General features: G+C 51.0%; 2 protein-coding genes across 5 annotated transcripts in view; one reads left to right on the top strand and one right to left on the bottom strand.

The window, feature by feature from the left end:
- The window catches only part of USH1C (USH1 protein network component harmonin), a gene marked incomplete at its 3' end in the record, with an annotated part of 46,264 nt that extends 45,251 nt beyond the window's left edge, over positions 1–1,013 (bottom strand). The window contains exon 1 of one of the 3 annotated variants that reach the window (XM_082683251.1): positions 851–1,009. In XM_082683251.1, the coding sequence (XP_082539377.1) occupies positions 851–886 (36 nt within the window). In that variant the 5' untranslated portion in view covers positions 887–1,009. Of the gene's footprint in view, positions 1–850 lie in introns of all 3 variants that reach the window. The other 2 variants (XM_082683252.1, XM_082683253.1) reach the window with 2 other exon arrangements.
- OTOG (otogelin) overlaps positions 1–26,799 on the top strand; it is a 141,560-nt gene that overhangs the window by 61,199 nt on the left and 53,562 nt on the right. Inside the window, exons 1-18 of one of the 2 annotated variants that reach the window (XM_082683239.1) lie at positions 3,598–3,825; positions 4,282–4,345; positions 4,517–4,571; positions 7,937–8,012; positions 8,920–9,012; positions 9,176–9,330; positions 11,591–11,709; positions 13,008–13,213; positions 14,037–14,167; positions 14,422–14,528; positions 14,958–15,067; positions 15,448–15,576; positions 16,403–16,511; positions 16,807–16,853; positions 17,326–17,471; positions 23,248–23,380; positions 24,520–24,697; positions 26,246–26,370. In XM_082683239.1, the coding sequence (XP_082539365.1) occupies positions 3,714–3,825; positions 4,282–4,345; positions 4,517–4,571; positions 7,937–8,012; positions 8,920–9,012; positions 9,176–9,330; positions 11,591–11,709; positions 13,008–13,213; positions 14,037–14,167; positions 14,422–14,528; positions 14,958–15,067; positions 15,448–15,576; positions 16,403–16,511; positions 16,807–16,853; positions 17,326–17,471; positions 23,248–23,380; positions 24,520–24,697; positions 26,246–26,370 (2,095 nt within the window). In that variant the 5' untranslated portion in view covers positions 3,598–3,713. Of the gene's footprint in view, positions 1–3,597; positions 3,826–4,281; positions 4,346–4,516; positions 4,572–7,936; positions 8,013–8,919; positions 9,013–9,175; positions 9,331–11,590; positions 11,710–13,007; positions 13,214–14,036; positions 14,168–14,421; positions 14,529–14,957; positions 15,068–15,447; positions 15,577–16,402; positions 16,512–16,806; positions 16,854–17,325; positions 17,472–23,247; positions 23,381–24,519; positions 24,698–26,245; positions 26,371–26,799 lie in introns of those variants that run through there. The other variant, XM_082683238.1, reaches the window with a different exon arrangement.

Below are 26,799 nucleotides of genomic sequence, written 5' to 3' on the forward strand. Positions count from 1 at the left end.
TGGCTTCATCCTTGGGATCTGAAGCATCCTGAGTCCTGGTGGGGAGGTCTACTGAGTCACCTCCAATGGTCCTCTCTGGCCTCAGGGCCTCAGCAGCTCCTGCACAGCTCTGGAAACAGTTCTGGAAATGCCCTGGGTGAAATCCTGTAGCTTTCAGGGAGGACCTCTGAGAATCCTGGACCATCCTTGAGGTGCCTTTTTGGGACACACAATGGGAGATGTGGCACTGCCTGAAGGATCTGGCTGACTTCCTTACGTACTTCCTCCCTTCCTCCCTCTGCCCCCTGGTCAGCACCTGTTCCTCAGCTGCTTCTCAGGCCCTAAGAAATGCCCCGAAGCGGGGAGGGGGCTCCCTAAAGTGCTTTCTAACTCTTGTTTTTGTTTTGTTTTGTTTTGTTTTGTTTTTGAGAGGTCAGAGAAAAACAGTTTCCCTTTCCACCAATCCCCACCTCTCAGACAGACACTGCCCCATACCCTCTCTGTATGCTCCAACAGCTCTCAGCTTGGGGCACTAGGAGCTGGGTTCTGCCCACTATGGAACAAGTCCGAGAAGCATCCTGTCTCAGGTCAAGGCTGGAAGAAATTTCAACCCCAGAAAAGTCCCAGTCCTGCAAGGCGGAAGGAGAAAGGACACTGTCTGAAGATCCATTTATGGGTTCCCACACCTAGAGTCCTAGTGCCCCTTCCCTTATTTTACTGGGATCCCTGCTGGAAACCAAACAACCCTCAGGTTCCACAGCCCTAAGGCCACACTGGAAAAGGGAGGGGTGGCGCCGGATGTGTCCATCCCCCACCACCCTGTCAGAACTCCGGGGTCTTGAACGCTTTAGGGATCCCTAGCAGCTCTGACCTTGTGCCGGAATTCTCGAGCCACCTTCCGGTCCATGGCTGCGCCAGATCGAGCCGCTACACAGATCGAGTCGCTACACAGCTCGCTCCTTCGGATGCCGGGTCGCTGCAAGCCAGCGGGAGCCTCACGGGAGATCCGCCGGCCCCGGGAGCTGTGGGGGCGGGGCCTGAGCGCGGTGAGGGCGGAGCCTGGGCGGGGCGGCTGGGAAGCCCGAGACACCTGTCCTGAAGCTTGTCGCCTCCCACCGACGACCGCGGAGCAAAGGGCCTGGAGTGTGTGTTTGTGGTGGCGGTGGCGGTGGCGGTGATCGGACTCCAGGCCAGCGCTCCCCTTGGAATGATCCCCGAATACAAGCGGCGGAGGGAGAGGATCTCGGGAGGCGTGGGCTGGTGTTTGAGACTTTTTGTGGCCGTCAGAATACTTTTTTGAGAAGGTCCCGAGAGTGTCGGAAGGGTAGGTAGGGATACTGTAAGGATATGCAAATAGAGACCCTTTTGCGTGCTCCTGAGGTTTTCACCCCCTGCCAGACATTTCAAATCCGAGTCCTTTCTGTAATGACCTTCACCGTGGGCTTATTCCCAGTCAGAAGAAATCTTTGATCTGTGAATTCCTTGGGGGCTGGGTCTTAAGCCCCTCACAAAGGCCTGAACTGAGGGCCAGGCAGTGCCTCTCCTGAGCCGACTTCCTCTCCCACCTCTCTAGCCCAAACCCACTCCAAACACACACATACACACACTCTCTCTCTCTCACTGAGGCATGGAAGAGCCTGGCAAAGACAGGCTGACTTTACCCAGGGCCGAGACCCCATCTGGTTCATTTGATTCAATTCAACCAAAGTTTGTTCAACTCCTAGGTCTAGCGCTGGAGTGCAAAGACAATGATGAACCAAGCCTGGGACAGACTGAGAGGGAAGGAAGAGGGGAGTCAGGAGAGGGGTGATAAAAACAGAGGTGAATGGGAGAGAATGAGATCTTTTTTTTTTTTAATATTTTATTTATTTATTTGACAGTGAGAGATCACAAGTAGGCAGAGAGGCAGACAGAGAGAGAGAAAGGGAAGCAGGCTACCTGCTGAGCAGAAAGCCCAATGTGGGGCTTGATCCCAGGACCCTGAGATCATGACCTGAACCGAAGGCAGCGGCTTAACCCACTGAGCCACCCAGGCACCCAAGAATGAGATCTTTAATCACAGAGCTAGCTAGTGCCTGGAGTTAACCCAGGATGGGGGCTTGACCTGTTTGCAACAGGTCAGGGGGCAGGGGACAGGGGACAGGGAGATGGTCAGCAACCCAAAATAGTGTAACTTCAGGGACACCTACAGACCCCCTCCCCTTTTCATCTTATCCTCAATACCTAAAGCTTGGCCAACAGACTTATTTTTACTGGGACTAAATTATTGCCTAGTTTAGGATGTAAAACCTTCCTGGAGAGGAACCTTCAAATATTACCCATGTTCTCACCTTTGTATTAACTAGTTAAGTCCAAGATAAAAGGAGAAGCCTTGCGGGATTTTCAAAGGTCCAGGAAAGATACTCAAAATATATTCCCCTCCAGCTTACTCTGTTGATTCTCTACATCTCTTCACTAAGTCATATGGCTGTTATTTCACAGTTAGAATCCAGCAGAGTGGCAAATGGCCTTACAAGGGAAATGCATCCACTAGCCACTTCAGTCCTTTTCCATGAGCAGCACTCCCACAGACTCTCTCCTTCTTTAAATGCTTCCCCTCTTGGTTTTGAGGATGGCACTGAGGCCTTGCTCTCCTCTCCTATGAATGTTCCTTTTCAAGCTTCCCCTGCCTTCATCTATTCCCTGACCAGGGTTCCATCCTCGACTCCCTCCTCTTCCTCTCATCTATGCCTATGGCTTCAAATACTGTGTGTGGGGAAGTGTGCTTTATTTACCACTATATTCCCAGAACACTGTGTGGTAAGAAATAGATGCTCAACAAATTTGTTGAATGGACGAATGAATGAATGCTTCCCAAGTCTATATCCCTGCCTAGGGGTCTCCTGGGGCCACCACTGGCATTAAAATATTCTTCCTGGACAGGGAGTGTATCTTGTTCACAAAATTAAAGTGGTTTTTGTTGGTTGGTTGGTTTTGTCGCTGTTTTCCATTTTGTTGTTGCTGCTGCTGTTGTGGTTAAAGTCTGGTTGTGAGGGGAGCAGTAATCTGGGAGTGTGACGCACTTCTGTGTTTCAGTCAAGGCTTTCTGAGCTGGGGCCTGAACTAGTGCTGGGCATACAGAGGACTAAGTCACAATCCATTCCCTAGAGGTGCTCAGAACGGGGGATGGGGGTGGGGGTAGAGTAGGGCCTCGGGGCTCTGGAAGCTGTAGTGGTTGAGTGGTGGGAGCACATGCCAGAATTCTGCAGCCTTGAGCCTTGGTTGTGCCACTGACCACTGAGTGGCATGTCCCAGGGCATCTGTGAAAGGAGAGTGGAAGACCAGACTCACTCAAACAAGTGCCTGGGGTGTCTGGTGGAAGGACCTGCCAAGACCCACGCTTCTAAGTTGAGGATCTTTGAGGAGTAAAGGATGTTGGGAGCTGCACTTGCTCCCCCAGGGTATTAGGGCCCAGTGATCTGAATCCAGACCCCTCTGGCAAGGATCAGCCACTGGATGAGAGGGGCAAAAGGGCAAAGGCTGGCGTCTAAGTTATGGTAATGAGCTGAGCCATCCAGTCACTCTAGCTCGGGGAGGAGCCAAGCGCCTGGGAGGAGGGGCCGAGGGAACTCTCCGGCGAGAGAGCGAAAGGGACCGTGGCCACGGAGTGGAGATGTGACCCTGCCTTCGCAAGGACAGGCATTGGGCCCCCCCACCCGGCCCTGCGCTCAGGCTTCCCAGTTTCCCTGCACCCCATGGGGTCCCTGGCCCCTGGAGCCACCACGCCGGCGCTCTGCCTTCTTCTGGCCTGCATCTGGCTGGCGGGGGGCGAGCCGGGGGGCCAGTCCCTGCCGGTGCAGTCTCTCGGTGAGAGGGGTGTGGACTAGGGGAGGAGGGGGTCGGGAGAATGTTCAAGGGAACGGGCTTCGGCACGTTCTAGAAAGGGAAGAAAAAGAGGTTGGAGGGAGGGAGGTCAGGGCGATAGCCAAGGAGAGGGTCGGAGGGGGCGCAGAAGGAAAAAGAGGCCAGCGACAGCCTGTTGGGGGGGGGGGGGTGTTGCGGAGGTGGGCAGAATGGGTCCCAAGCTAGTCAGGATGGAAGAGACCCAGGTGGGGAGCTAGAGAGAACTGGGGCACAGAGAGTAAGAGGAAAGAGGGAGACCCCTGTTGGAGAGGTGGCCAGAGAGGGGGAGAACGGGTTGAAGTCTATAAGGAGAGAGAATTGGGGGGGATGAAGAAGAGGCTTCCTGGCAGGTGGGGAGGACAGGTGGTGGGAGACCCAGCAAAGGGAGGCCTGGCTTGAGTGGAGCGCAATCGTCCCCAGGTGCAGCACCCACAGTCCACGGTGACGGCCAGCTGCAGCCACCCGAGCCGGCCCAGAAGCCCAGGTGAGTAGGCGCAAGCTTGCGGCTGCCCCACCCAGGCCTCCCTCCTTTATTCCTGGTATGGAGGACCCCAGGGTTTTAGCGCGGAGGGTGGGGTGCCCTTGGGGTGGTGGGGAGGCCTGTCCCATTCCTATCCCCTCCCCGATGTTAGGCTTGTTTCTTATCTCGCCACAGACATCAGGAGGTGACCCTTGCCACGGAGGATACAGCAACAGTGATGGGAAGCCAGGTGAGAGGAGGCCTGGAAGGGAGGCTTACACGGGGAGGGGCTTCTCTCTGTCTGGGACTGGGGCTGGCCAGGAGGTCTGTCGGTTGCAGGAAGGTTGTCTCTGCAGTTATTTGAAAGGGAACAGTGTTCCTAGTGTATGTCTGAAGTATGCAAATTCACGGGACGCTTGTATTCCCACTTCACTCATCTCTTGGGACCCTGTGGTCAGTTCAATTTGTTTTTGTTTTTGCTGTGTTTTATTTGGGGAGGAGGGTACTACGATGCAATCAGGACATAGCCGACTCTCCCGTGTCCTGGGGTGAAAGTATGAAGGTGGAGTTCTCTTGTCCCTGCCTGGTCTGGGGAGGTACAAAACCCCATAAGAGGCCCTATTCCATACCTTGAGCAGCAGGGGTGCTTTGAGAGGAGAGACCATTTTTGTTTTGCCTCTGGATCAGGTGACTTAGGCTCTTTTTCCAATCCTGTCCCGCATGCGTCTTTTCTACGATGGCAGATGCGTTACAAATCTCGCCCACCCCACAGCCAGATCCCCCAGAACACCTTGACCCTCAACTCACGCACCTTGGCCCTAGGGATCTGCTCTGGGCAGCTCCTTGTGCCAGCAGTTTGGGGAGTATCATTTATAATAGAAAACAGTGTGCCTCCAATACCTCCCCTTTAGAAATAGGTAGGAAGACCCTGAAGGCAGGAAGAGAACTTGTTTATTCAGTAAGTGGTAGATAATCTAGGCTTTTGATTTCTCGTCTGACCGTTTTTTCACGTCCCAAGTTTTAGAATCACAGTCGGATGCAGTTTGAGTTGAAAGAAAATAGTTTTTTTGTTGTTGATGTTGTTTTAAGATTTATTTATTTATTTTATTTGAGAGAGAAGGTTGGGGGGGCCAGAGGGAGAGGGAGAGAAGCAGGTAGCCCACCACCGGGCTCCATCTCAGAACACTGAAATTATGACCTGAGCCAAAATCAAGAGTTGGATGCTTAACTCACTGAGTCACCCAAGCGCCCAGTTATTCTTTTTATATATGATGATATCAAGGTAGGTGGGTAACCTGTTGGGGCCCCCAGGAAGCAGGTGAAACAAGGTCTACTGGTGGAGCCAGCCTGTTGCCCCACAACATAAATGCCCCACAGGACTCTAGGAATCCCTTTGTTTTGGTGGAGAAAATGACCCCCAGCCAAGCACCTTATTCCCCTGGCAGGATTCCTTCCTTGCTGGATTCCAGGGTAGGCCTCCCTCCCTTCTCCTTGGGGAAGCATCTGGAACAGACAACACCAGTAGGTTTCTCACGTTTCTCCTTAGAGCAAATAAGGGGTTGGAATGGCCTTCCTTTAAACCCACTGGAGTGGGTGTGGGGGAATGAAGTCATTAGCCAGAAAGTGAACCCGGGGATCCTTCAAGGGCTTCTGCCTGGACTTACCTCATCGGTAAGGGTGGGGGTCCCAGACCAGCAGCTAAGCAACCTTCATTTCAGGGCTTCCACATTCCTACAGAGCACAGCCATTCTCCAGAGAACTGATCGTATAGAGCAGGATGGGGGAAAAATGCATTGTTATTTACAGGAACCTCAATTTCACTGAAATTTAGCATTCCCTTTAATTATGCCTATAGGCTACAAACCACAATACAGCAGTAGCAGTGTCTGTGACTGTCACCAGGAGAAATCACAGATATTGTCATATCACCTTACACTTGTTGGTATTTCCAGATCTCCTCTATACTCACTACCTCAAAACTCTGGCCATGATAAGACCCATTGTTAGACCTCGCTGTTTAATGTAGTAATAAACAAGACAAATAGTACCAAATCACACATTTTTATAAAATATTTTCATAACTATATTGCAATATAGTCGATGTCTTTTGTCATCTTGTGTCTCGTTTTATGTATTTATACACCTTTTTCTAGGATTGGGTCAATAGATTTTGCTCGATTATCAGAGAGGTTCCTGGCATCAAAAGGACTAGAAACTTCTGATCTATACTGAAGATGAATCATTTGGGCAGGATTTAAAAATTTCTCCGGAAAATGGCCTTGATTCTGTAGTGCTATCTTGCCCTCATTAACACCAATCTCAGAAGCCACATCTGAGGTGGGGGCGAGGAGTGGAGAGACAAAAAGACTAGGTTTCATTAAGAGCTCTTTGGGGCCTGTGGGATACAAGACGATCGTTTTTCCCATGTTCTCTGAGGCCCTGTGAGATCGATTACGACAAAGATGGGAAGCCTGACTCCTGGGGCTCAGGCTGGGTGTGCAGGGTAAGGAGAGCTGGGGAGGACCTAGGAACCAGAGACCAAAGTGGGACAAGGCCCAGGAGGGGCCAGTGACCTCCCAGGGGTCAGCAGGACAGTGAAAAGGGAGGTGGTGAGTACCTAGGGATGAGGCAGAGAGACTGGGCCCACCAAGGAGGGGCAAAGACCTGAGGCTGGGCTCCAGGGACAAAGGGTTCTGAATCTTCTCCATGTTCTAAGTCTGTGGCCAGAGGCTGGGGATTCTGCCCGAGGATGTAGAGATGGCAGAGGAAGACACGTGAGACAGATACCCACAGTGTGCTTGGTGCCTTGTTGGCCCTGTGACTAAGAACATGAGCTCCCTGAGGGCTGGGACTTTGTCCCATTTACATTGGTAATCTATAGAAACAGGGAGCCTGGGGCTCTGAGAGGGGAGGAGCTTGTCGTGCCCCAGACCCCAGAGCCAGGTGATATGAATGATATGAACCATCTCAGACTAGGGGCCCAGGTATCTAAGTCAGCTAGCTCTGTGGTGACTGGACACACCTGATGTTCAGGATAGTTCTAATTTCAAGTGGTTTATATCTGGAGAGACCACGTGTTGGGATTTCTGGCCTGGAAGATAGATTTCTCAGCTAACTTTGCCTGTGTCCTCCTCCGATTTATGGTATCAGGGAGAGTCCTGGCTTGGAGCTGAGTTCTGAGGACCGTGGGTGGTGACCTATGAGGAAGGTTGGGGTGGAAGATGGGGTGAGATGTTCTCTGCCTTGGGGCAAGGGGCTGCCTTTGTTTCCTAGGCCTGCTTTGTGTGGTTTCTGTGGTGAGGAGGAAACAGTTGTTCTCCAGATCAGGGGTTTTTGTGTTGGGCTGTGGGGGACTCAAAAATGTACTAGGGAGGGAAGAAGAGAGGGGAGGCTGGGGGGATATTGAAGCGTGGAGGGGAGCGAATATGTTCAGGCGGCCAAGATGCCACTTTGGAGGGTAAAAACCACCTTCGCTCCCCTAGGGCAGGCCTGAGAATTCTCCCAGACCTCTCAGGTGGGCCTGGGGAAGTGGAGTGGCTGGGGGCCTCCCTCCTCCAGGAAGGGCCATGACCTTTAGGAAATCCCTCCCTGAGTTCTCTTCCTCGTCTTTAAAAGGAGATTGAAGTCCTGGACTCCTTGGCCATGTCTTCCTGGGAAAGGCGGCTCCATCGGGCCAAATGTGCGCCATCTTGTAAGTGACCCCCTCCCTGTGGCCTGTGGGAGGGCCCTGGCCCGCAGAGAAGCTGTGAGGCCAAACTAGGCTCTCCTCAGGGCCTCCTAGGTCCTCTTTGCCCTGCAAGGGGTTCCTTACCACCTTCCCCAGCCTGGCCTCCCAACTCTATTTTGCTTTCTCCTTGCTGGCTGAAGAGAGCTTCCTCTCCAGTGTCCTGTTCGTATGGCCCTGTGGCTTTTCCCTCTCATGCTGTCTGATGCCTGTGAGATTGGGCTTCCTTGTTTAGTGGTTGTTTCCTCTCTCCACTTCACCCTGTTTCTGTGGCCTCTCCCCTCACCCTTTCCGGTGTCCATGGCCCTTTCTCTTGCATCCTGGCTCCTTCCCTCACCACACTCTGCTCCCCTCTGTCTTATTGTGCTCTGTGCTCTGTGGCCTTTCTGTCTACCATCTTCTCAATGTGAGGCACCTCCCCACTCCCTGGGTCATGCTTAGTTATCTTCCCCTGAGCTTAAGGAACAGTGAGGAAGAATGGTCCTTGAAGATTTCTGGGCAGTCTCCCTGCTTACCACGCATGCTCCATACTCAGTCTGCCTTGCGTGGCAGCCAGGAACTTTAAGCAGAGAGAGCTGAAGGCCCAGGTGGGGATAGCCCGGGGTCACTTGACACACACTGAGGACAGGAACTCTGAGACCCCATGCTGCCTCCCTGTCAGGGAGGGAGCCAGGCAGCCAGATCTGAGGCACCCTACTGGTGCCACCACTAAGGCTAGCTACTGAGGAAGGCTGAGCCCACCTGTGGTGGGGATCTGAGTGCCACACAGCTCTGGGAGGGCTGGGTCAGGTGCCTGGCATGAGGGAGGCGATGTATCCCGGGGTTCTGCCCAGCTTGGCGTAATGGGGGGGTGCCTTCTGTGTCTCCCCTGCAGACTTGTTCTCCTGTTTCAACGGGGGAGAGTGTGTGTACCCAGCCTTCTGTGACTGTAGACGCTTCAATGCCACAGGACCACGCTGTCAGATGGGTGGGTCTGAACTCTGTCCCAGCCTTGGTATGGGCCATGGGTACAGGGAAAGCTTGGGGGCCTGAGGCCTGGGGGTCCTAGGTTGGGAGGGGCAGGGGCTGGTCCTGCTAGCTTGTGGCCTGAGGCCCACTGCAGCTGCACGGTTCTATCTTCTCTGGCACAGTGTACAATGCCGGCCCTGAGCGGGACAGCATCTGCCGGGCATGGGGACAGCACCACGTGGAGACTTTTGATGGTCTCTACTACTACCTCTCCGGGAAGGGCAGCTACACCCTGGTGGGGCGCCATGAGCCTGAAGGGCAGACCTTCTCCATCCAGGTGAGGCCTTCTTTACCCTGCCAATCTAGGAAGGTTGCATGAGGCTCTGGAGCTTGTGCTGGCCAGAGCTCTGCTTGTCATAGTTAGAGAGTCTTCATCTGGAAGGAGCTGGGGCTCCTCAGTTCTCTCTTACCCACTTACTCCTGGTTGCTCCTGGCCAGTCATTGATTTAGTCACTTGGCATTAAGTGTTAGTCACCTATCTGTACTCTTCCCGGCATAAAACTTGGTAGTGGCCTTGTGGACAATAATACAGATGTGGTCTCTGTCCTCGTGGAACTCACAGTCTAATGGGGAAAACAGACATCAAGCTGAATGAATCATTTCAAGAGTAACAGAGCTTCAGAGGAGAAATGCCAAATGTTAGAAGAGCATGTGGTGGAAGCTTAACCTTGTTTATTGGGAAGGATAATGATCAGGGAAGACTTCCTAGAGGAAGTCACACTGAAGTTGAGATCTGAAGAATGAATTGGAGTTAGCCAAGTGAAGGGTCAGAGGGATGAGTTAAGAACATTCTAGGTAAAGGGAATTTGGGTGCTAAGGACCTGAGATAACAAAGAACATCATGCTTCTGAGGAAATGGTAGAGGTCCTGGATGACTCAGTTCAGGGTTCTCTCTTCTAAGAAGCCCTCCTGGATGCACTGACCTCCTAACCTGGCTCAGGGACTGCTCTCTGTGTAACCAAAGTTCTATATTGTTGCATGGTCCATGCCTTTCTCTTACAAAGGTCTGTTTCCAGGTTGGTCTTTTCTACTGGATAGAAGCTTTCTAGGCAGGACCATGTCTTCCCATTTGGTGTTCCCAGAACCCAGATTAGTGCTGTCTATGAACACATGCATGAGACTCACTGTCAGGTAGATCTGATTTCCATGTTTACCCTGGGCGCTGAGTGGAGGTCAGTATACCTCCATCTGGAGAGAAGTCTGCTTGGGGAGCCAGCTCTGCTGAGGGGCACCTTGGTTAAGACTGAGCTAGCTCCAGGGGCTTGGGAGTTTGGGGAGGTCCTGGTGCTCACTGTCATCCCTCTGCTGGCAAGTATACCCCTCTGTCTCCGGCATAGACCTGTCAAGGGGCTGCCAAGGTACCGCACCCTGGATGGGCTGACCAACTCTGTCCTCTCTGCCTTGGCATATCACACATTGGGATTTCTCATGATGGTCATTTCGTGATGGTTATGTTATAATTACTTAGAGTAATGGGGTGCCATGCATTCATGGATTATGAAATAAATTTAATGAGTTATAACCAGCACCCCGCTCCCTGGAAAAAAGAAAGAAAGAAAAAGAAAGAAAGAAAGAAAGAAAGGGAGAAAAGAAGGAAAAAAGAAAAAAAAACTAAAGAGAATGGAAAATATAATGTGGATGAATTACACATTAACAGGGGTGAATATTATTTTGTAACATTTTTGTTTTATTTATATATGTATATATTTATATTTCTTACTGTGGGTCATGATCTAAAGTCTGAAAAATTTAATTAGACCGTGGGGTGGCTTTCACAGGCCCCACTTTCAGCTGACCTAACTCCAGCCTGCTCCAACACATTTAAGGTAATCTAGTGGAAGGGTTTCTATACTGGGAAGAGAAACATTGAAGGTTTTCCCTAAGCCCTGGGAGCCTCAGTTCTCCCCCTTCTCTTGGGTCTCCTGGCTTTGAGGTGAAGGTTCTGTCTGAGGAGGAGGCAGAGGAGACAGGCACGTGACAGGCAGCACGGGAGTGACATGTGTGGCCGGGGGTGCAGGGAAGGACTAGACCGTCCCCCTAGCCTGCCAGGGTCATGGTAGGAGTGTGTGTTTATAGTGTGTGCATGAGAGTGCCCGGTGAATCTATGAGGGGTGTGTGTGTGTGTGTGTGTGTGTGTGTTCTGTGTCAGAAGGTGTGAGTGCTTAACTTGGCTTTGAATCTGATGGGAAAATCTGGGTTACAAAAATGAAAAACTCAGAAATAGGGAGACAGCTCAATGTCTTGGAAAGAGCACTGAAATTTAGCCTTCAGTCCTGGGATGGAATCCTGGCTGTGTGTGTGTGTGTGTGTGTGTGTGTGTGTGTGACCTTCATCACTAAACCTCTCTGAATATCAGTCGCCTCCTCTGGGAGATGTGTATCACCACAGCTATTTCCTCTGTGGGGTGCTTGGCACACGGAGGGCAGGTGATTACATCAAGTGGGAGCTTCGCAGGGTGTCTCTGGGCTCAGAACAGAAGCTCAGGGCCAGGCCTTTGGCAGGAACCCTGCACAGTGACCTCTAACCCCCGCAACCAGGTGCACAACGACCCCCAGTGTGGCTCTTCCCCCTACGCCTGCTCCAGGTCGGTCAGCCTCTTCTTTGCGGGCGAGCAGGAGATCCGTCTGGCCAAGGAGGTCACCCACGGAGGCGAGAGGTAACTGTAACACCTGCCCTGAGCTCGCCTGCTCCCTGGCACTGGTGGTGGGGGAGGGTGAGCACCTTCCTTCGAAAACCTGAAGAAAACCGTTTTCTGGGGGCAAACAGCGGATTGTCCACTGTCAAGGCAGCGACATATGGGCAGGCCAGCTGGGTTTCTTGTCATCTGGTTTAAAGAAAAATGAGTCCCTCAAGATTTTTGAGAAACCCTGTGGGTTTCCAGGTAGTGGGTATTTGGGCCAATAGCAGAATTTTCCAGATAGTTGAGAATATACCACTACAAGCATACTTACTTTTTTTCTTTCACAATTTTGAGGGACTCTTCCTGAATGGATCATACAAGTTGAAGCCTCCTCAGAGCAGATACTGAGCACAGTTTCACCTTTCTGATGACAAAGGGTCATTTGAATGTCACTTATCTTGCTGGGACGTCAGGGACGTCTGGGACCAGGGGAATGAGGACTCTTCCCCCCACACCACATGGCCCAGACTGTGGTTCTGAAATCTTTCCCATTATCTTGTCTTCACTGTCCTCTCCTTCCCTTGCTGTCTGCTGTCACGCTGCTGCTGGGTGGGGAGAAGGAGTCGTCCTGTGAGGACCCTTTTCCCGTTCTCATTTCCTGCTTCAGATCTGGAAACTGGGTAACCAAGCTCTCTGGGGCCGAGTGTAAAACTGAAAGTCCAAGGGTTTCTCCTGTGAAGAAAAGATTGGTATATGGATCTTTGGGTACCAATTTTGGCCGGTTAGACCCTTTTTTGTTTTTGTTTTTCTTCCCTGATTTTCAGGTGGATTGAAAGTTGACACATTCCAGACAAGCTAGGAGACCCTGTCCCATACAACTGGGAATGTGGTTGGGACGGCTATGACCCTGCTTCTTTTCTTCCACTCCCAGTTTTCCTTATCCCTCAGCTCTTTTCTCTTCCTCCCCCTTTCTTGCTCCCCACCCCCAAAACCAAACCAAGTCAGTGTCTGCTTCTACCATTTCTCCCATCTAGGAGAGAGGAGCTGGTGGCTTCACTCTTAAGATTTATCCCTGCCAGGGAAATTGCAATTTTGAAAGCAAGCTTTAAACTCTGAAGACAAAAGAATCCCTATCTAATGGTGGACTTCAGATACAGGGGAAGTCAGGGGGAGGGGATGTGGGGGCCGCAGATACCATGCTACCAGGCATTTGCTCAGGCGGGTGCTGGGTATACGATGGGTCCTGAAGGCAGAGGACAACAGGTCCTTTGGTGAAGGGACTGGATGAGTGGAGGTGGCGTGAACAGCCTGAAGCTCTGGGCCATGCCCTGCAGGGTCCAACTGCCACAGGCGATGGGGAGCGTGCGTCTGCAGCGGCTGGCCGGCTACATCCTTGTACGGCATCAGTCAGCCTTCACGCTGGCCTGGGACGGTGCCTCAGCCGTCTACATCAAGATGAGCCCGGAGTTCCTGGGCTGGACTCATGGACTGTGTGGGAACAACAATGCTGACCCCCAGGACGATCTGGTGACCAGCTATGGTGAGGAGCAGGGCAAGTGGCCTCCGAGGACTTTGGGTGGTGTAGGGGATGGGCCAGGCTGGGCTGGGCGGGAGAGGCCTTGGGGCAGAACCCTGGGCTGGAGATACTGAAGACACAGCAGGAGGCCAGGGACCGCCCCCCCCCTTCCTACCCAGTGTGTGGCTTCAGGCATGTTCTTAACCACTCAGCCTCAGTTTCCTTATCTGTAGAACAGTCACAAGGAGAGCCCATACACACTAGGGTTGTGTGAGGGTCTAAAGGGCACTTTGCTAGGGGGGATTGACCCCACAAGATGAGTATGTTCCGGGGGCAGGGAGCCAAAGGCCGGAGAGAGGCCGGATGAGAAAGGGCCCCATGGGAGCTGAAGATGCCTGTGGAGGTGTGGTAAGAAGTACGAGTGAAGCCTACAGGGCCAAATCGTGGCTGCTCTTTGAGCACCCACAGCATACCGAATGCTTAACATGCAGTTTTTGCAGTAACCTCATGGGGGCACTATCTGCCCTGTTTCACATACGGGAGAGCTGAGGCTCAGGGAGGTGCCGGGGCTTGTCCAGACTCACATCTATCTCCCCCCCCCCCCCCCCCCCCCCCCCGAGGCTGGAGCAGTAGGGAGCTACTACAGGTTCTATTGCCTATTATTACTGGCTTTTCCAGGAGAATGGTTCCATTGGGAAATGCAGACTGGGATGGGGGCCAGGAGGCTGGATTCTTCCACTCCTTGCCCACCTTTTGGCATCTCTTCGGCTCCCCCTGCCCTCTCTCAGAGCCCTCTGTGGCCCCTTCCCCGTCATCTCCCTGTGGTCATGCTCATTCTCACCTCCAGGGAAGCTGACCGACGACGTGGCTGAGTTTGTGCACAGCTGGCAGGAGCAGGCCCCCAACCAGCCTCCGAGGCCTACAACTTCCTCCCTGCCTCGCCCACCGTGTCTACAGCAGAGCCCAGGAGCCATGCAGGTCTGGACCCTGGGGAGAGTGCCTCCCCCTACCCATTCTAGTGTCTGGGGTGGTTCCTTTCCTATCCACCTCTTAGAAAGTCTCTGATTGCAGGGGCCCAGGCTCATCTGTGCCTATGGTGCCACCCTTTTGTCTCCACCATTCTTGTTCTCTCTCCTGAGCTCAAATTGGCGTTCGGTGTGTGGGGCTGGTGAAGTCCAAGGGCTGTGTGTGGCTTTGCCAGCCCCCAGCTCAGCTGCTGGCCCTTTCCCTAGGGTGTGTACGACCGGTGTGAGGCACTGCTGAGGCCCCCCTTTGATGCCTGCCATGCCTACGTCAGCCCTCTGCCCTTCACAGCCAGCTGTACCAGCGATCTCTGCCAGTGAGTAGGCAGCCCAGAGTGGAGCTGGGATTGGGTTGTGGGGAGACCTGTTTCGGTATTGCAGGGACCGGGGGACAGGGAGGCAAGGGGGCTCAGCATGTGGGCCACTGAGCCTGACAATCACAGGCCCTGGTGGATAGGCTTCACAAAACTCAGAAATTCCTATCTGTGTAGGTGGGACAGAGCTTCCCTAGTCTCTGAAGCCCAGAAATGGGGACTGATGCCTTCGGGGTCAAATAAGTCAATGGCAGTGTGGGGACTGGAGCTCAGGTGTCCTGCCTCCATCTGTATATGTGTAGATATCTTCCCCGTCTCCCTTTCCTAGCTGCGTCACAAGGAGGGCTGCCTTGAGCCCTGGAAGACTTCAGAGGGTGCTAGAGGGCATGTGACAGATTGGGCTCTGGTGTGACACTCCGTTTCCTGGCACAGGTCTGTGGGCGACGAAGCCACCTGGTGCCGGGCGCTGGCTGAGTACGCCCGAGCATGTGCCCAGGCAGGGCGGCCGCTGCGGGACTGGAGGACCCAGCTCCGGCAATGCGGTAGGGGCGTCCTGCTGGTGGGCAGGGAGGGGTTCACGTGAGCTCTGTCCTGGGGCTCTGGGTGGCATCCTCGGGCCTCAGCTCAATGTCCTGTCCCGCTTAGAACCACAGCTGTCAGAGCTAAGTCCTGAGGCCCCATCCTCCTGTGACCGAGGAGCAGACAGACTCAGAGTGGAGGGACTGGCCTAGGGTCCCAGAGCCAGCTAAGGGTCGTTCTCAGAGCCTCCCATGCTCTGGCCAACTTCCTGGTCATCCAGTGCTCCCACCAGGGATAGGGGAGCAGGAAGATCACAGCCCTTCTTCCCCTTACCCCAAGGCCTGGAGTAGGGGCTGGGTCTGTCCTGGCAGAGCCTGAGCCGGACTGTCCCCTACCCCCGCAGCCGTGCAGTGCAAGGAGAAGTCCTTCACCTACAACGAGTGCATTGCCTGCTGCCCCGCCTCCTGCCAGTCCCGGGCGTCCTGCGTGGACAGTGAGATCGCCTGTGTGGACGGCTGCTACTGCCCCGACGGTATGCCGGGGGTGGGGGGAGCCTGGCAGTGTCTTCCTGGGCTGGCACGGATGAGCATGAAGCAGGGGCTCAGAGGGGCCGTGTTTGTGGAAAAGATGAAGGAAGGAACACACAACTGATTAGGGAGTAACTAAATGACCGGCTTCAGGGAGGTGACGGTGAGGGTGGCTGTCCATCCCCATGTTTCATTTGATCCCGACTGAGCTTTGTAAGGTGTGTAGACCAGGACAGGTCATTCATTTGGTCATTTGTTCTTTTTTCGCACAGGCATTTGCTTAAACACTTACCCACGTTTTTTAGGGGGTGTAAATTTGCAGCATGTCTGTAGGTGCAGCTCACTTGGTGGGGTAGGGTTTGAGATCAAAATATAATGGGAAACAAGGACACTGACTTTAGGGGTCAGAATCCAGTTGCGGTGATAAGATACACATCCTTACGACTCCCATCTGAGGCATAATGTAGTGAGGACCTGCTCAGGGGTTCAGACAAGCAGAGACATAGGAATTCAGTGTGGGGAGAGATTGTCAGGGAAGGCTTCCTCGAGGAAGTGGTACCTAAGCTGGTTCTAGATGCAGTGACAGGCTTTTGAGAGGTGGGGATGAGAAGCTAGTCAGTATGCAGGCTGCTTGGGGGGGTGAGGTGAGATTATTTGCCCAGAGGGGTTCCAATCTGGCCTGAGCCACGGATTTATGCAGGAGGGAGCTTGAAAGCAGGCTCAGGGGTGAAAACTTGGATGAGGGGATCTTTGTCCCAGGCCCAGGGCAACCACAGATGGTATATGAGCAGGAGTGGAGGTGAGTCAGGTGGGCCTTTGGTGTTACCCTAGGGCTGATCCTTGAGGATGGGGACTGCGTGGCACCAGCTGAGTGTCCCTGTGAGTTCCATGGGACCCTGTACCCGACTGGCTCTGTGGTGAAAGAAGATTGCAACGCATGGTCTGTGTCCATAGCTCAGGGGGTAGGGGGGAGTGGTGATTTCCAGGGTTTGCCATCAGTGTTGTCCATCTGGGGTCTGGGAGCCCTGGGGATGTGGGGGCCCTCACTCAGCATCTCTAAGTCCCAGGAGATCTCATTTGAGCTAAGCCTTGGAGGTGGAGGAAATCCCTGCTACCTATTGTAGAGACGGGAAGACCAAGGGCTGGGCACAGGAGCTCTGTGGATCCTGCAATCCTCCAGCATCTATCCTAGGCCTGGAGAAGTGAGCCGTGCCTCCTTGGTCTCTGTGTTTCAGCACATGCACTGCAGGCAAATGGGTGTGCAGCTCCGCTGTCTGCCCAGGTATGTCTGAACCCTACCTCAGACTCCAACCCTTTCTTCTAGCCCGCAGCTTTTTGGGGCAGGAAATTTGAGGGGGTTCCCAGCTTGACCCACTTTGTTTCCTCAGAGCCATTTTGCCTGGTTAGGGGATTTCTTCTGCTCCTGTCAGGGAGGGATTTTAAGGGGGGTGGTTTATCTAAGGACCTTCCTGAGCTTGGGGGGTTTGACCAGAGACTGGTCTCCAAGCTTAGGCCTTGGTCTCCTAGAAGGGGAAATGCCCAGGGCAGGGCTGTATCTCCTTTCAGATGGGCCTGTGAGGGGCAGGGCTACTTCTTCCCAGTGACCAGAATGTCAAAAAGAGGGCCAGCACTCCAAACATGGCCCGAATTCCTGAGGACAGGGAGCTGTCTCTTCCTATGCTTAGAGCCTGCAGGGCAGAGGCCGTCCCTGTGGACGCAGCTCCCATGTGACAGCACCTTTCTCTGCCCCTCAGCTGAGTGTTCAGTGACTGGCGACATCCATTTCACAACCTTCGACGGCCGCCGGTACACGTTCCCCGCCACATGTCAATACATCCTCGCCAAGAGCCGCTCCTCGGGCACCTTCACAGTGACGCTGCAGAATGCCCCATGTGGTCCGGTAAGGGCTGGGGACCTCAGGCCCAATCCAGCCAGCCACCCCTGCTCTCTGCCTCCTTAGAGAGGCTGAGCAACTTAGGGCAGGGTTTCCACAGCCAACTCACCCTGATGTCTAGTCTTTCTGGGCAGAGCCAGGGGGCAGGAGAATATGTTTCGTCTCTAGAACATCTGCTAGCTGAGAGGCACTTCCCCTTTCTGGGCCTCAGAGTGTTTTTTTTGTTTGTTTGTTTGTTTTTTAATAATCTCTAAAATGGGTCTGATTTAACTTAATCTTTTCTGCTTCCTTGGATTGTATCTTCAACATCTCCATATTCATTCATTTATTTGTTCAGTAGGTACTGAACATCTGTTTGTGCCAGAAGTTATGTTGGGTCTCGGAGACTATTATGAATTGGATTTGGCTCTGCCCTCCTGGGCCTTGTGCTTTGGTAGGTGAGGCAGATACGTGACCCCATTATCGGAGCTGGGACAATGTGGACATCACAGGGTAGGTTTCCGTGGAGGAACTTTTCTTTGTTGTTGTTTTACCTGGATGTCAAGTGGGAGGAGGCGTGGATCCGGAAAGATTTCCTAGAGGTGGTGACCCATGAGCTGTGTCAGCCACTTGTGAACGTAACTGAGAAAATGGCCAACTTGCTGTCTGGGGTAGTTGTGAGTTTATCTGTCTCTCAGTGGCTGCATTTTCCCTGAGCCCTGGTCTGGGCTACACTCAAGCTCCTTCCTGTGCAACAGAGCAGGGGTTCATAACCGTAGCCAGGCAGCCACCCCCAACCCCACCTCCCTGCCTGCCTTCCTCCCCAATGATGTCAGGTGGGTGAGCAGACATCACTCAGAGGTGCCCCTCCCTGGCCCTGGGGACCTAGGTTGGGCTGTGGACAAGGGAGAGGGCTGTGCTTTCTTCCTTTCGAGACTTGAGTGCCCCGCCCCCCGGCAGAGAATGGCCTGGATCTGCCCTTGGCTGCTCTCTGAATCAGAAGAATACTTGTCCTCAAAAGCCAGGTTACTCTCATCCTGAGGATTGCAAAAGAAAAGGCAAAGCAGACAGGCATGGCCCAGTGGGACTCCTACCCATTTATAAAGTTCTAGAGTCTTAGAATGCCTGGGGCTATGGGACCTTGGAGGTCCCTTACCAGCCCTCTTTCTACCGTGTTCTGGATGGTGGCCAGCTGGCCTTGCCCTGAGGTAACCTGCTTCATTGCTTAACAGTCTCTCTTGATAGCACTTTCCTTTTACCATGAGCCAGGTCTCTTTGTGACTTCATCCACGCTGATGAACCAGTAGAAGGCCAGCCCTCTGCCAGGTCTGTGTGGAGCACAGTGAGGGTTACACAGATGAGTCAGACCCTGGTCCTAGCCACCAGGAGCTCACAGCCCCGTGTGAGAGTCAGTCATGTCCTCAGGTCAAGTGCTTCACTATGACATACAAGAGACAGTGCTGTCAGAGGAGAGTTCTGTGGAGAAAGAAATATTCCTACGGGTCAGAAGAAAGGACAAGGAGAGCCTCATGGCAGAAGTGGCATTTGAGCTGAATAACCTAAAAAGTGGGCCTAGAAAGATAAATGGAAGTAAGATATGTCTATTTGAGGATGGGGCAGAAGGGCAACCCAGGAGGTTCAGGTCATATGAAAGAAAGCAATGAGGATGGAATGTTCTAGAATACATTAAGGCAGATGCAGAAGGACTTGACTGGCTGGTAAGGTGCAGGGTGTGTGGGAGAGAAGCAGGAGGAGTCAAAGATGAAGCCATGACTTCAGTCCTGGGTGGACACAAGGTGGTAGGGTGAGGGTGTTAACAGAGAGGAGGGTGCTGGTAAAGTATTTGCAGAGTACTTTGAATTTTGACAAATCATTTTGCATAGGACATCTAGTTTAAGGCTCAAAATACCCCCATGTAGTCATCATTATTATTCTCCCCGGTTAAAATATGGTAAGACAGGCCAACAGAGGCCTTCGGCTATTCCTGATAACCCCCAGCCAACAGGAGGGGGAGCAGAGCTGGAACCAAGGCTGGAAGCCCAGAAAGCCTGTCACAGCCTCTTAACACACCCACCCCCAAATCAGGGAGTGTTTACAGCCTTTCAAGTATTTTTTCAAGTAGATCTTATTTTTCAGAGTAGCTTTAGATTTTATGGAAAAAATGTAAAGGTAGTACCTAGAGTTCCTATATACCCCACACCTAATTTCTCCTATGATTAACATCATACATTAGCATGGTACATTCACTGCAAATAATGAACCAATGTTTGTTTAGACATTAACTAAAGTCTGCACTTCACTCATATTTCCATATTTATATTTTCAACCCAATACCATTTTTCTCTGTTTCAACCTGCCACATTACATTTAGTCATTGTGTCTCCTAGGCTCTTCCTTGTTGTTGTAGTTTCTTTCTTTCTTTCCTTTTTATGTCTGTGGGTGTGTTTTTGGTTTTTTTGTTTTTGTTTTGTTTTTGAGAGAGAGGGAGGGAGAGAGAGGGCATGTGCATGAGCCAGGGACAGGGGCAGAGGGAAAGAGAGAGAAAAAATCTCAAGCAGGCTCCATGCCAGTGTGGAGCCCCATGTGGGGCTTGATCTCCCTACCCTGACATCATGACCTGAGCTGAAATCAAGAGTCAGATGCTTAACCAACGGTGCCACCTAGGCGCCCCCTTGCTGTTACAGTTTCTAAGACTCTATGATGATCTTGAAAATTTTGAGGAGTCCTGGTCAGATATCTTGTAGAATGCCCCTCTATTGGAACTTTTGCAATGTTTTTTCTCAAGGTTAGAGAGGTGTTATGGATTTGGGGAGGAAGATAAGAGGTAAATTGCTATTTTCATCACATCTTCTCAAGGATGCATATACTAACATTGTTTATCACTGTTAAGGTCATCTGGCTGAGGTAGTGTTTGTCACGTTCTCCACTGTAAATCTACTCCTCTTCCCCCCCCCCTTACCATACTGTTCTCTTTGGAAGGAAGTCACTGTGTTCAGCCCACACCTGAAGAGTGGGAAGTTATGTTCCCTCTGCTTTTTTTTTTTTTAAAGACTTTATTCATTTATTTGACAGAGAGAGATCACAGTAGGAGAGAGGAAGGGAAGAGATCACAGAGAGAGAGGAAGGGAAGCAGGCCCCCTGCTGAGCAGAGAGCCCAATGTGGGACTCGATCCCAGGACCCTGAGATCATGACCCGAGCCGAAGGCAGCGGCTTAACCCACTGAGCCACCCAGGCGCCCCTCCCTCTGCTTTTGAAGGCATAAAATCTACATGCATTATTTAGAATTTTTCTGCACAGGACATTTGTCATTTTTCCTTCACATATTTTCTTTCAGTCATTTACTTATGTCAGCATGGACCCAGGGCTATTTATTTTATACTTTGGGTAGAATCTAATACTTCCTTATTTATTTTGCGATTCAAATTTTTCTGACTTGACCATTGGGCAGTCTTTCAATTGGCTCTTGGGTCCCTTTGACATAGCCCCATTAGTGTGTGTGTGTGTGTGTGTCTGTTCTGCCTTACTGTATGGTCCTATAAGATGCACCAGGCTCATCTTGCATATTTTCTGTTCCTTTCCTAGAATCAGCCATTTCTGAAAAAATGTTATCAGATGCTCTGAGCTCTTTTTATTGGAGAATGGTATTAGAAACCAAGATCTGGGGTGCTGGGTGTGCTCAGTGACTACTGGGTATCATTTCTTTTAGAAGTAATGTCCTTTCAGCTGACAGGAAAAGGAAATAACATGTATAACTTATGAATATCCTTGTATAACCAGTATATACACATACTTACAGATAATCTACCAATAGTGCTCTATATCTACATGTGCTAAACGGGAGTTCATATTGATGTTCCAACTCTAGTTAATTACCACATGGGTCATTCTAGCCTCTTCCCTTGCTTATTGTAAATACCCACCCCAACAGTGAGAAATCTGGTTTCCACCACACACCATCCATGTATCTAATTGTTCAATTCCAGTATACATGTATAGAAGTGCCGGAATTATTGATTCATGGGATTATTAACAATTATTAACAATGGGAAAGAACTTTATCAACTAGAGTACAGTGCTTATGCACAGTTCCTTTTGCTGTTAGTCTAACAAACACCACTTATTTCCAAAGTTACTTAGATCAATGCCTTCCTTGCTCTCCCTTTCAGTAAGGTTGTTTTATATATTTGCAATATAGTTCGATTCTTTTGTCACAGTCTGCACTCCATCTTGGGACCCTCTAACATAATACGTGATTTTTTTTTTAATTGTACTAATGTGTAGAGAGGTTAAATGAAGTCTTTAAGGTCTCAGTTTTCAGTGACATCAAGACTTGAACCCAAGACTTTGACTAAAGGATGCAGGCTTTCTTCCTGCTCCAATGAGATGTCTAGAGAGGACCAGAGGATGAGTGGGTTTGACAAAGATGATGTTTTAGATACAGTGTTTTTGAGCTGTTTCAGGGATTTTATGTCTCCTTGAGAAGGAGTTTGGAAGGTCATAGCTTGTTGTACAATGTTTTTCAAAGTTTCAAGCTCTAATCCTTTCCTCATTTCACCTCATTTGATTATATCACTTTTGGGTTATACTTTCTCTGGCTATCTTTGGACTTAGGATAAAGTCCAAAAATTTTACAAAGCTCTGCCTAAGCTGGCCTCTGCCTACCTCTTGAACCTTATCTTAAACCACTTTGCCCAGTGGGCTCTGGCCTTCTGCTCTTCCTTTATGTGCTTGGATACATTAAATACCCAACTGTGTCAGGGAATTTTGTACGGACTGGTCATGGTTCCTGGATGTCCTCCTCCTTGCCTTTTCTCTTTGCAGATACCTTCTGTGGATCCTTCAGATCTCAGATCACCTGTCACAGTTTCTTGTGCCTCAGTCTTCTGATCTGCACAATGGGGTTGTTAGTAATACTAAATAGGGTTGCTATGAGAATTAAGTGAGTGACTATGTGTAAAAAGATTAGAATAGTACCTGAACATAGTACCTCTCCATTAAGGTTAGCTGTTATTATAATAAATATAGAATTATTAAAATTTTTGTTATGGTTTTTGCATTATCCTTACCTTTCCCTAGGATGGCCTTTCCTACCTCTGCAGACTAAGTCTTGTTTCTTCACTATATGCTTTATTAGCACCCTACACCTATTTGCAGCACTGATCCCAATAATAATTTAAAAGCCAACTTTGTAATTACTTGGTTAATGTCTGTGTCCCACACAAATATGTACTCTCCATGAATATATCTGACATGTTCACCACAATATGGTTGTTGGATGTTTTCTTGTGTAAGGGAAGTAAGTATGAGTGGGCCTGATGTTTACTACCCATTTCAGAGATGAGAACCTGAGGCCCAGATAGTATTAGCTCATTTCCTGTCCTGTCCATGAGTGGAGCTTGGTGCTCTGCAGGGTGCGACACAAGGAAAGAACGATATAAATGCCTATAAAGGGATGAAATTAAAGTCCTATATTGTCCCTGAGTGGGGATTCTCTGAGGGTTTCTGAGGCTAGTCTCTGGGCCATCTAGGTTCATCTCTGCTGTATGTCATAGATAGTCTAAGAGTTGACTGTATTTTTATTTGCCTTATCCCAGCTCTGCCACTAACCTTCTCCAATCTGAGCCTCTGCCTTCCCAGTCCCAGATGAGGCATGTGGTTAGAGGATTCCTAATCTCCTTTAGGGCTCTATCTCAGCCTGCCCCTGACCTCAAAGTGCACTAGAATCCTTGCTCCTGGAGGCTTTCTTGGGACCAGCAGGACAGACAGACTAACTCTGCCTCATTTGTCTTCCTCTTTCTCCAGAACCAGGATGGAGTCTGTGTCCAGTCAGTATCAGTGATTCTGCATCAGGACCCTCGGAGGCAGGTGACCTTGACCCAAGCAGGGGATGTCCTTCTGTTTGACCAGTACAAGGTCACCCCACCCTACACAGATGGTACGGCTTTGGTGAATGAGAACTAGCTGGGAGCTGCCTGTCCAGGCCTCCTCTTCCAGGCACTGCCTCTGGCTAAAGGCACTGCCACATGGGCAAGAGCTCACATTCTCTAATACTGGGTGAATCAAGTCAGAGGAGCACCTTGGTCCCAGGAATGTGGACTCTGGACTTGCAAGATGGTCTTTATCCCCATCCCAACATGACAATAGGCTTCACAGTAGCTTGATGGCTTCTCCTAATGTGAGGATAGGAAGGGAGCTCTTTTCCATCCCTATTCTATTTTTTTTTTAAATATTTTATTTGAGAGAATGAGAGAGCAAGTGAACACATGTGTTAGGAGGTGGGAGGGACAGAAGGAGAGGCAGGGACAAAGGAGAAGGAGAAGCAGACTCCCTACTGAGCAGGGAGCCCAATCCTGGGATCATGGGCTTGATCCCAGGAAGCCAAGACATGACCTGAGCTGAGGGCAGACACTTAACCCACTGAGCCACCCAGGTGCCCCTATTTCTTCTTTAATAACTTATTATCCTGTCTGATTCCACAAGTGATCTGTGGTATCTTGTAGGAAGCACATCTAACAAAAATGGCAAAACTCTTAAGAAATGAGATAGCACCAGAGAAAATGATAAAGAAAAAAAAAAAAGAATAGGGGTTCAAGACTGAGAGGAGTGGGGATGCAGGAAATGTAAAGAGACCAAAGAAATGCAAGCCACAAAAAGTGAAAAATTCAGTACAACTGAATCTAAAAATTTTAAATGTTTACAAATAAATCTAAAATCATATCATGAGCTTTTTGGTGGCCATCGAAAAAATGGGTAGTTACAGCATGGTCTTTTGCTACAGAAGGAAATATTTTCAGCTCCTTAAGGAAACTTTAATTGGCACTTGATGCTTAAAAGAAAAAACAAAACAAAACAAAAAAAACTTAACCAGTGCCACCATGGCGTTATCCCCGGGTCCTGACTTCATCCCTGAACAGGATTTCCTAAAGGCTTCCCAAGCCAACCCCTTGGCAGGGCTTCACAGCTGGTGTGAAGGCTGGGCTCGCTGGGTTTGGGCGAGGGCCATGCAGGTGGTGGCGGTGGGTGGGATGCACATTGGCAGAACTTCCCACATCCCTATTGTGGTTCTGTGCCCAGACGCCTTTGAGATCCGGAGGCTGTCCTCCATGTTCCTGCGGGTGAGGACCAACGTGGGCGTGCGGCTTCTCTACGATCGCCAAGGACTGCGGCTCTACCTGCAGGTGGACCAGCGATGGGCCGAGGATACCGTGGGCCTCTGTGGCACCTTCAACGGCAACACGCAGGATGACTTCCTGTACGTGCCCCTGCCCCAGAAGCAGAAGGAGGGGATGGGTCCCTAAAGGCTGAGTACCCGGAGTCTCCTCTTGAAAACACCTGTGGCAAACTCCCTTGGTCCCTCGCTGGGCTGCACATGCACCACTGATTATTTCTTCCTCTGCCTTTAAATCAAAGCATATTTCTTTAAGGCCATGGTTCATCGTCTTCTCCGTGCAGAAGACTCACCTGGGAGCTTGTTAAAATGCTGACTCCTGGGTTCTACTTCTCATGTATCTGATTTGTGTTGGGGCCCAAGAGTCCTGTTTTTAGTAAGTTACCGCTGTGATTCTAGTGTAAGAGATCTATGGACCATACCTTGAGAAATAACTGCTTTACAGTGAGGTCTTAAAATTAGTAGCGCTTAGGCTGGGTTTCATTTAGTTCATGGTTTTCCTTGTTTCAATTGACGTGAAGACCTTTAGATGAGTGTGAGGCAATGGTACCCAGACTCCTGCTTTCTATCCCACCAGGCCAGTCTAAACCCCATATCTTTCCTGTCTGGGCACACCCTGTGAGCCTCTCACCTTCAGGGGAAGGCTGTTTCCCAGGGACTGACAGAGAACTAAGAGGAAGACTGTCTGGGCATGCATGCAGTTTAGGAACTTGGGAGGGGACAAGAGTCAGACTTTCCAGAAAGGAGAGTAAAATGTTGATTGTCAAAGTGAGAGGTTCTGGCCAGTTTTTCAAGTTACATGCATTAGGCGATATAGAAGTAAATGAGAGGCTTCCTTCAGCCAGAAATGAGAATTCGGATTCTTTCAGAAAAATAAGAATCAGAAGAAACTGAGAGCTTTTAAATACATGCACATTCACAAAGGTAGCGTTCTACTGTGGCTTGCCTGGTGGGGCTGATGTTAGGACAGCAGGCCAGGGCAGTGGGGACAGACCCTGGTTTAGTGTGTGGGCTGCTTGCCACCCTCCTAAATGTGAACTCTGGGCAGAAAAGTTGCTGTGGGTAATGAGTGCTCTCATGGCTCATGAGCAGTAACATGGGTGTGGTGAGCACCAGGCAAAACCTGTCCCAACCCCGCATATTATGATCTCTCCAATCTACAGTCTTCTCATGTTTGGTGGCCCTTGGAGACTGGCGATATCTGGGAAACATGCTTTTCCCCCTTTCTTCCTTTATTGCCCCTTGTATGACGATTTCCTACCTAGAGGGAAAGGGAGGGCAAAGGAACTTTTGGGAACTGCTCGTGGAGATAGGAGGAGGAAGTCTTAATCTGGTGAAGTTTGGTTCACATGGTGTCCCTGTTTCTCTCTGACATGAAGAGCTGGGGGTGGGTGGTGAAGACGGTGTAGTGCGTGGCCCCAAGTCAGTTCTGGGTCCCCTTGGAGACTGTTAAATATGTGTGTGGGTGCGTATGTGTGTATATCCATAATCGTATGTGTTTGTATGGAACTGTGTCGGCTCCCTTGGCTGTTGGCCTATCTGGCGTGTATTTGTGCTCTGGGTGTATGCGTACATACATGGGGCTGAGTCCACATGGGCAAGCGTGTGAGTGTGGCCATGCCGTGACTGCAGGTCCCCAGTGGGAGTGCCTGAGAGCACCCCACAACTCTTTGGCAACTCTTGGAAGACGCTGTCTGCCTGCTCCCCCCTGATCTCTGGCTCCCCGCTGGACCCCTGTGATGTGCACTTGCAAGCAGGTGAGGTGGGGGGAGAGGGAAGGAGCAGTGGGGGTGCAGTGGGACTGGTTTGAGGGGGATGAGGTGGGAACTCTGGGCCTGGGAGGCTGGGCAGTTTGGGCAGAGGTGATAAGAAAAGGTGGAGCTGCCGAGAGGAGACTGTAGTTCCCTTCTGGGAAGGGTCAGGTAGACAGAAGCCTCAGGCTCTGTCCCTGCCGTGTAGACACACATTTGTACTGGTTCCCCTGTCTTAAAGCAAAAGTCTAAGCCCTCACAGTAACCCCCCCTCGAGGCCCTACACTCTCTGCCCACCGCCACTCCCGCCCCCCCACTCTGCTGCAGCCACGCAGGCCTCCTTGCTCTTCTTCCTGCAACGCAAGGTGTCCTCTCCGCTCCCGGCCTTTAGACTTGCCATTCCCTCCACCTGGAATGCTCTTCCCTCACTGAACA

This window comes from Mustela nivalis (assembly GCF_964662115.1).
Source record: "Mustela nivalis genome assembly, chromosome: 9".
Lineage (NCBI taxonomy): Eukaryota > Metazoa > Chordata > Mammalia > Carnivora > Mustelidae > Mustela > Mustela nivalis.